Below are 10,367 nucleotides of genomic sequence, written 5' to 3'. Positions count from 1 at the left end.
CTGTGATAAAGAGGTTTGTCTATGGATGTCTCCGTTTGTCTCCGACTATTGCATCGTATTATTGTTTTTGTTTGTTTTGGAATTAAAAAGAATCTTAACGATCATTATTAGTTCCTAAAATACTTCAGTATTTCGTGACCGTTCGTATATTAAAAGTATCGCAGGCTTCTAGCAAATTTATCTTGTCTGTGAATAAATTTTTTTTTTGTTTATTTTATGAGCCATTAGTTAATTATATGAAGCTCCAGTGAAAAAATGTGATCTTTGTGACATTTCAACAACTGTTCGCTCTCGCTAACTTACAAAGCTGTCTCAAGCGTAAATTTAGTAAATGCATACAGTATTTTTACTATAGAATCATTAATATTCCATGTCCATTTTAATTAGACTGTAACAACAAGGAGAGTGAATTATATCGTAAGTTCTCGATTTATATTACAGTTATATGATAATTTACCATTAGTTTAAAGGAATACTAATTAATTATCAATTGTAGCGGAAGCAACTATTCTTTAATATTTTATGTCTCATACATAATTTATTTTGTAGAAGATAAGCAGAGCTACGTGTGTAATAATGAACAAACTTCTCTAGTAACTTAAAATAATGTGAGCTTAAAAATATACTATTACATATACATGAGCTTGAATACACGTCATGACGAATCTTGTGTAAATAATAACATTATTATATATTATGAAGCCAGACAAAAAGTTTTTATAAATATCTCGCTGTGTGAGAATGGTCCAAGACGTTTTATATTGTACTGCAGCCGTTTCGTAATGTCCGAATGACTAGAATTTGTGAATCATATTTTTTTAAATAAAGTTTATTCAGAAATTACAAAGAGTTTTCATTTAAATAAAACGACATTCTGTAACTTATGATAGTTTATTGAAGAAACATTGTAGCACAGCCTAGCTGCTCCTACCAAGCTCCCGGCTCTACTCTCCTGACCAGAACACTCGACCCTTCAGGTCGCTGACCTCACATCTATCACAGAACATCTATATCGGTGACTGAAGCGTAACATCCCGCGACCCCGAGGTCACATCACTATACAGGGTGCTCGGACTTGCATCGAAACGTTCACCTCACAAGATACAAGCGGATTCTGAATCAATATCACATGAATGAGTGCGCTGTTAGCCTACGTTCATATTACAGCCGACTGAAGAAACGGCTCGGTGACGCTTACAAAAATATTCGATTCAAAATAATTTAACACATAATGTAATCAATAGTTACGTCATTTAATTCACGTCTACCGAGTACTGCACCGACCACAACCACGAGCCGGCGTCCAAACAAAATGACCCAAGCGAGACTATCGACACAAAGTCGCTCACGGTACGGGGAAGCGATATAAAATGTGACACAATTTTCCAAGTCGTTTCCAAATCTACCAACAATCCTAGACGAATAACCATTGGTCGTTTCACTAAAATTACACAACAACTAACCGAATATGATAATATTTTTAAATTTTTTTTTTGTCCAATAATTGACATTCAACAAACTGTTTACATTTCGATAAAATTTTGACAGTTCAAATTAACTGTCACTGTCAAATGTTAAATAGAAAGATCGGGCGCTGTGACGTCAAATAAAACGATCAGGAATCTAATTTTAACAATAAAATAAAATCACCTTTACATTCAACAAGCTATTATACGAGTACTTTTTTTTTCGAGAATAAAATTGAATTATCCGATTCTTAGAACCGACGTTAGTGAGAATCAAAAATATTAATTTCATTAATTTATTGTTGTGATTAAATACTATTAAGTTTAAAGCATTCCTTACATTTTCCCTTGAAATAATTTAATAAAGGTTCAACCAATTTTATTTTATTTTATAATAACAATTCCCACACAACTCGCCTAAAACCCTTCAACCTATCTATTTGCAATTCCTTTAGGAACTATCGTGAGTGCAAATTATGTGACCTTAAGCTTTACTTACACGATCGAAGGCAATGCCTTAAAGCATTCATTACATGTGTACTAGGACTAATATTACGACTAGGTTATAAATAAAATTTTATATATATTTTTTTTATATTAAAGAAATAAATAAATTAATAGCTTTTTTGATCATTTGATTGCAACTAATATCCGTTCATACACTTAAATAAATAAATTTGTTTAAACTTTTGAACATATAAAACAGTGCGTTAGATTTTAAACTAGAATTAATTTTTAATCAGATATCGTTGTTTAACTGATTATAACAAACGACTGACAAATAATAGTGAGGTAGTAAATAAGGGGAATTATATGAGATCCCAAGATATACGATCATTGATAGAAAGTACTATGAACAAAATATACAAGGAACTTATAGTTTAGATTGAAACATATATAAATTAATTATAACTATTGATTGAGTCCGTTTTATAAAACAGCTGATATATTCTTGAACTAGGGAACGCGGACAGACTGGAGGACTTTGCTGGCCTGGAAACATTAATATATTATTACTGAATATTATGATAGTGCTGTCTATGTTCTGATAGTGTGGACTGTAGATATAGTTAAAACCTGAAGCTGTTGTATGTATACATAGATAGATATAGATATAGTTATAGATGACACCAATACTATATGTTGTTTAGAAAAAAACTAAATACTGGAATATAATATCATAACATACAGATATATCTTAAGCAAAACTCTTATGAAGTTATAATAAATTTTGTTGTTAGAGGTGGTATATATTGTAGTCCTATATGTAGGTGGTAAGTACATAACCGGGTACCCCTGGTCGATGGTAATAAGACCATCTATATGTTGTCTATGGAAGTGGTAGGTGGTACATGTAGGGGGTAGGTGGTACATCACCTGGTACTCCTGGTCGGTGGTAATGAGTCCGTCCACACACAGCAGCTGGTATTGCCTCGCTCGCAGCGCAGGGGCTCCTCGTCTCAGCAGGCGGAGCGCGCTCGCCGCTGACGACCACGACCCCACAGACACCTGTCGCACCTGGGAATCACAGATTATACAACGGTTAGACAGATACACCTCAAGGTCCACAAAGTTCCGTTTGTATTATTATGTGAAAAAAAAACAATATTGAGAATAATGTAAAGAAAATTTCATAGATGTCGCTACGAGCTATATGAAGCTACAATCTCCGGCAAAACGAATTAAAGTAGATTTACTTATAGCTTAGTTGCCAACGAAATAGTGTTTCCAAAATAAGCTTATATTAAATTAACAATAACATTGTATATTTTCTCGTTTACAACATAGATTTCTGTTCTTAAATAATTTGTTTATTGTTGTGAGTAAAAATAGCTTACCTGTGCCGGGGAATGCGACGGGTCCAAAACTAGCAGTGTCGCCTTACCGTCCTTGTGTTTTTCGTAGCCAATGATTGTTCTGGAGTGACCTGAAAAATATATTTCTTTGTAATCAAGATATCCTTAAATATCGACTATACATCTTATCTACTATAAGTCCTAATATTCGTGTCCAAAGTTACTTACAATATTTTTGTCATTGTATGACACTACTAGGCTTTTTATTTTTTTTGTGGGTATTTAGGTCGATGCAAGACCCTTTGACCCTAACTTGACCCTTGACCTTTACCTTGATGTTGAAGGTATAACGGCGGTTTGAAAGCGTTTGGATCGTGTGTGAAGTATCTCAGGACATAGTCGAAGAGTGCAGGATGGGAGCCGTCAGCCGCCGTCGGTTTATGGAAGTCTATCAACTGACAGCTGAGAACGATATACACATACTTATATCACTATACGTTAAACACACTAACACATTAATATAGCATTTTGTTGTATAAAACTATATTCACTTCGTAATATGTAATGTGGTGTGTAGCAAGACGGACTGACAGAAGCTTATATAATATAGCTAAGCCTATGATATATTTGAAACACATTATTTAAAACTACTTAGAAACTTTACATGTATTGCATGTTAAGTTTATTGAAGAAAAGCCTTTATATTAATAATGAGATCTAAGATTTTCGCGAGTATTCATTTAAATGAAACTAGTGTTATTCGGATTTACTACGCGGATTTTATTATTTAAAAAGGTGTGAATTCACACCTCGTCTGCCCGTGATCACGGTTGCTGCAAAGTAACCGAAACGTCGGGATTATGTAGTTTTTAAATAATAAAATCCGCGTAGTAAATCCGAATAACACTAGTTTCCTTTATATTAATGTTTATTAATTCGTTTTTGTCACTTCACCTTTACGCCATTCTTTAACATACCACCTTCATTGTTTCTGTGGTCTATCGTATCTTATAGTATCTATGTACCGTATTCTCAGTGATGATAGTACGGTGACCACCTCGCAGGCTCCGATCCATTTCCTTGTGTTATGAAGTTTGCAGCCGAGCTGTTCTGACCCCTGGAACATGGATGAAATATATATATATATATGTGATGAACTTTACACCTACCTACTTACATACTGTTGGACATTTCAAACTAATTGATTTACCCCTATAGACTTTTTTCTACTTTTATTGATCAAGACTCATCTAGTAAATAGGCCAAGTATATATATACATATATGTATATATAATATTTTATAACTATCATACATTGAAATACAGTATTTAATATACCTGGGTATCAAATCCCAACTGCCATGCTCTTTCCACGAGCAGTTGAAGGCTGGGTATAGATGGTACGCAGCCTGCACCCCCCACGCACCCTGCACTCCCTGCACCCTCCGCGCCCCCTAAACCCTCTGTCAGTCGAGCTGAGTACGGCCCGTGGCGGGATAGAGAAGATAGTAACATTTGCATGTTCCTAGAAAAGAATCATATATATATGTCGGAGTAGGAAGCACTTCGTCGTTTTTTTAAAGTATGACGTCAGCATAACTGACGTCACCAATGACTATATTCTTGAATGTCGTCAGGATCTCAGACCCTTGAAGGTAACCTCGTAGACGGTTTGACGAACCCCTTACTACGAAGAGGTCCGTACCCTGCAACGGCTCGAGCGAGCCTCTGTAATCTGTACTCTCGCCTCTATGTATACTAACATTGTTGTGACTACCCTCACACAGGTGGCTCCGCAGGTGGTTATGCAGCTGACACCTGATAAATTCAACTACCCTCAATTATTAGTTATTCAAGTAATAAGAATTGCACCCATATATATATATTCAAATTATTATAGTCGCGAGACGAAGCACAAGACGAGGTACGAGGCGAGAGTGTAAATGTAGTATTAGAGCGGTGCGACACTAAAATACTCGGTCCTTGAAGTATGATAATGAAATGCTTAGTAACATCTAAGCCCAAACAATGAGTTGAAAGTAGTCAATGATAAAAATCGTTTCAAAATGTATACAAGAATAGAATTATTCACAACATTTAGAGTGAATATGAAATTAAACATAAGTTAAATCCAGTCCAAAAACATGCATTTAACAGGATTACGTACTTATATATAAAATTTAGATATTTTAATATATATATATAGATAAGCATATAAGTATGTACCTGTAACCGCAGCCCCAGCCTCTGTCTCCGTAGGTGCTAGCGTAGTGGTCCACGGCACTACATAGATATGTCTTAACAATGCTCGGGTTCTGAGCGTTCAATTGTGCTATCCTCTCTAATATACCTGGAACAGAATATTAATATATTAAAATATACAAGTAGACAAACATATGTGATTGTTTGCGGGATGTGTGTATGTTTGTTGACTATTTAGTTAAAATTAACTGAATTCTGAAATAATGTGTAATTTGTTAGAAAACCTGAGAACAGTTGTATGTAGTGTGAAATAATGACTTTGTAGTACAAACAGCGGCTGAAGGTTGGTAATATTAAGTAGGCTTTAATCATTTCTCTCTTACTTATATCAAATTTTTTTATATGATACATTTAATATACAAGGGAATATCAAGAGCTTGAATTCCCAAGGTGAATCATACCATTAGTCTTAGAGCAACCGGCGTCTACGCCCTGAGCGGAGGCCTTCTTAAGTCCAACACTACGCTCATAGTACCCTGCCACGGATAGGGCTCCACTGTACACGGCCCTCTTAAGACTGCTGGCAGCCCGGCTGGTATAACCTTCCTCGTCTTCCTCCATACCATATTGAGCCTGATAACAAACAGAAAAATCATAGAAATCACTTATCTATGATATTCATGTTTTTTTTTTAAATTTTTGTCTATTGTTATATTTATATAGATAGTATAAATAAATTATTATTATTATATAATTTTTTTACTATCTGTATTGAGTAGTGTTAATTGCAATGGATGAACAAAATAATGAGATTTTCTATACAAATTATTTGTTTTATTATATAATAGTTTTGTATGATTTTCTGGATGAAATACTTTATTTCAGTGGTTAATTTGACAATTTTTCTTAGGAGATACATACATATATATATATATATATATATATTTATATATACTTCTATATAATACCATGTTTAATCCTCTATCTATCACATTAATAGCCATGCAATATAATCGGTAACACTAGAATGTATAGTCTCGGAATGCACACAATTAATTTAATATGTTGATTGAAAAAATTGTAGTAATTTTTATATTTTTCATATGATTGAGATTGAAGTTTATGAGACTACAACATTTAGGTCTTAAGTTATACTAGAATTAATACTGTGACTAGTTATCACATGAAGTTATTTTGTTTAATACAACTTCATCTTACTTTTAACAGTTGAAACTCCTGTTCCTCTCTGTTTTTCTGAGCTTCTCTTTCAGCAGCCGTCACTGAATCCGTTCCATCTTCACCTCTCTCGAAATGTTCTTCTATGTGCTGAATCTGAAGTTGTTTTTGGTGCAATAGTTAATTATAACTTACTATAATCAAATTCTAGATATGGTTTTTATTTTATTTTGAATTCATTGTTCATACCAACTCATGTTGTGACAGTGGCAATGGTTGACAGCAGACAGGACAGTTACTGACAGGACTCTCTTCCATCATAACTACATCATCACACAAGGCATTGTCTGCTTGATCCTTAAATTAAATATAATATAATTATACAGACAAGCCTTTTGGAGATTAATATAAGTAATGGATAATTTAATTTGTTAAGTGACATACAGATTTCTGTGGGCTTAAGATATCCCTGTGCTCAACATTGACGTGAACCTCGACTTCCGACCCATTGGAAAATTCGACTTCGCATATAGGACATTGGTAGCTCGAGGAATGCGGTCCTGGTGACATTGACATAGCACTTAACGCCAGGGTTGGATTATCCAGGGTTATGGTGGCGTTACTAAGACTTAGTGTGGCGTTGTTAGTAATATTGGAGTTATCATTGGCATTTCCCAACACTGAGGGAGAAGTTAAATCAAAATGAGCCCGGTTTATATGCTCTTCGAGTTTTCTTGGACATGTCGACTTAAAGTCACATAGAAGACACTGAAAATAAATATACGTACCTAATATTATTTATTGTGATTGTTAAAATTAATTATATAAAAAAACAAGTTATGAACCTAAATTTCGCGCCTAAAACATTTTTTTTTTATTTGACGTTTACAAATTTTTGACAGCTACGTCTGGATACATCAAATGCAAAAAGCAAAGAACTTTATTTATACGATCTGACAACTCTAAAATGAGAATATTCGATATTATATTTCAAAAAACTAGAGATAGAATTTTGATAGTTTTTATTCTTAATTTTATATTACTGTTTTAAATATACCTGCACTGTTGGGCTAGGCGTTGGCGCATTCTTTTTAGGTGTATTGGACTTCAGTTTAAGTGCCAGTTGTGACCTGAGAGGCGACCCTTGACCTGCACTTGCCATTGTTAGCTGTAAATATAATAATTAATTTTTAACATATTTTTGTACACAATTTTATTTATAAAGAATGACACGTATACAATACCCACTTTATTTTTGTTTGGTGAGCTATCGTTACTGTTATGGTTTGAGTTAGTATGTGCAGCTGAAAAAGAACACATTTTCTTTTGTAACATACATAAAATATAAACTATAAGGCTAGGAAATAAGTAAATCAGTTTCAACTCTCGTATTAAGTTAAAAACATCGAATCTTACTGAAATTTAATCAAATTAAAAGTTGTTTCACACTTCGTTCATCTTTATTACATCATCACGCCGACGTATAATACCTTTTTTATCGTGTCCATTAATGTAATCGCGGTCGATGGAGTTCTCTCTGCTGCATTTCTTTTTCGCTGTATTATTAATGTTCATGCTTTTCATGCCGTTGGTTAGGTTTATATTTTTGGGCGAGCGAGAGTATTTATCGTCATCTTTTTCTCTATAATTATCTTTGTCTTGGAAGCCGTTGTAGTAGTTTTTTGAAATGGCGCCGTTGTGGTAGGACGCCGCCTCGGGGCTGTGCCAACCGTTCATAGAGCCCGGCGTGTTGTAACTGCAGCTATCTGTTGTCGTCATTTTGGAATCTTCTTCGAAACTTTAATTAATACCATATTTATATGTATCTATATTATCTTTACATGTAGTATTTTCGTGTTGAATATATTTGAGATTTTTGTGAGTGTGAAGAAAAGAAGGCTTTTAAGTAAATCGATATGTCAAATGATAGTTTATATAGGGTGTCCCAAAATTAACGCAAGATTGCGTTAATTTTGATTAAAGATAATCTTGCGTTAATTTTGGGACACCCAATATACATCTTATTATTATTTGTAAAAAATGCATCATAGTAAATATTATGAAAAATGTACATTTGGTTGCAGTGGTTGATATGATTGGAAGTGATACATTGTTCGAGATACAGTTTCAGTCTTGATTTTTAATGTTCAGCGTTACTTCCAGTAATATCCTACAAAATGGCTGAAGCCAGTATTTATAGTTTTAAATACAAGTTGATATTTAAATGTTGCCATTGCAAAATAACAATTGTTCAGTATTATTATTAATTATAATCAGTCATAAAAACAATTCTAAGGTATGTTATTATAGTTAGTACGGCAAGGATGGCGCCACTTGTAACGATATCAGTTGAAATACTAACTGAATAACCTATATATTTGCAGGTTTCTTGACCGAGACAAGATAGTCCGATATTAATATTCTGCTGGCAAGACGCCATTTTATTAATATGCTTTTCGGTGTGAGGTATTGCGGATATTTATGGTAATATGCAATGCCTTATATCATGAAGCTAGCAATTTTTTTATGAAGCATAGATATGAAATGGTAAATTAGGTTAGAATAACTTTTGTTACCGGACCTGACCTGGCTGCCAAACCTACCTTGGGCTCTGATCATCAATGAACGCCATGAGTTCTCTTTCCGGCGTCAGGTAATGTAGGTGTGCTCGTTGTACATGTCCTACGAGCTGTGGCTGCGGGACGGTGCAGTCACAGAAGGGGCAGTCTGGTCTTCCGGCCACGTGGGCCTCCAGAGTATGCGACCGCATACCCTCGTCTGTGAGGCCTTCAGCCCCGCATAACTCACACGTGTATGGGAAAGGGCTGCTCGACATGATTAAACTGTAAAAAAATATTACTACTTTTAATAAACCATACTTAAAACAACAGAGAATTATAAGTACGTAACAGCACTGTAATATAAATGACGATTTAATTTAAGTGTTATGATATATAACTTCGAATGGATAAGTTTTAAAAATATAGTCCTTGACCGAGATCTGGTTTGATGTAAAGAAATGCGAGTCAAAGAAACAGCGCACACGTAGTCATTAAGTATTAATGACTTAGACAACGCTTGTTCAACAAAAAAAAAATACATATTTTCTTGCTCGTTATTATTTTCTAACTACGTTTCCAGAACATTATTTGTTGTACGTATTTCTTTTTTCAATACTAATAAACCACATTCTCTGTTAACTAAAATTACTAGTAACTGCAAAATTCAATTTAATCAGATGTAATATTTACAGAATATGGTACATTAAAATTTTTATAAAAACTTAAATAATAGACTATCAGCGTATTTTTTTTTTTAATTTAGCATACAGCGAACTGTGGCAGTAAACGTTAAGTTCATGTCTTACATAAAAAGTTCGCATAGAAACGATTCACAACATTGAATTGGGGTAAAGTGTCAAATCGATAAAATTTCCGCAGTTTTGTTATCAAGGAATTTCTTCCTCTATAAACATTGCGACGTCTAATAATGCTATGTGCACCATTTTCGAATGAGGTTTTTATACATAAATACTTTATGAAATCGATAGATATAAAAAAAAAAAAGTACTTACGTTATTATTGTCAAAAAGCGGGAAACCAATATGTTTCCGTATCACAACACTATCTAATTGGTTCGTTACTGTAATTGTAAGTTTGATCTAACATTTTCAAACATTAAATAATAAATTTATTGGTCTACTGACGGCTAGTGAACTATCGCCATTC

General features: G+C 34.0%; 1 protein-coding gene across 1 annotated transcript; it reads right to left on the bottom strand.

Moving 5' to 3' along the window:
- Positions 1 to 872: 872 nt before the first annotated feature.
- Positions 873 to 10,367, bottom strand: LOC116771396 (zinc finger-containing ubiquitin peptidase 1-like). Its single transcript, XM_061523072.1, has 16 exons — positions 10,214 to 10,367; positions 9,243 to 9,482; positions 8,130 to 8,437; positions 7,888 to 7,943; positions 7,697 to 7,807; positions 7,084 to 7,407; positions 6,889 to 6,996; positions 6,682 to 6,795; positions 5,925 to 6,096; positions 5,488 to 5,611; positions 4,600 to 4,786; positions 4,288 to 4,379; positions 3,594 to 3,724; positions 3,305 to 3,393; positions 2,844 to 2,984; positions 873 to 2,459 (listed from the first exon to the last, which is right to left on the bottom strand). Exons 2-16 carry the CDS (start codon positions 9,473 to 9,475, stop codon positions 2,424 to 2,426), a joined length of 2,226 nt encoding a protein of 741 aa, XP_061379056.1. The 5' UTR covers positions 9,476 to 9,482; positions 10,214 to 10,367; the 3' UTR covers positions 873 to 2,423.

This window comes from Danaus plexippus, chromosome 17 (assembly GCF_018135715.1).
Source record: "Danaus plexippus chromosome 17, MEX_DaPlex, whole genome shotgun sequence".
In the NCBI taxonomy this organism is placed as follows: Eukaryota; Metazoa; Arthropoda; class Insecta; order Lepidoptera; family Nymphalidae; genus Danaus; species Danaus plexippus.
The sequence above is the reverse complement of the archived record's forward strand: the minus strand, read 5'-3'. Positions and strand labels throughout refer to the sequence as shown.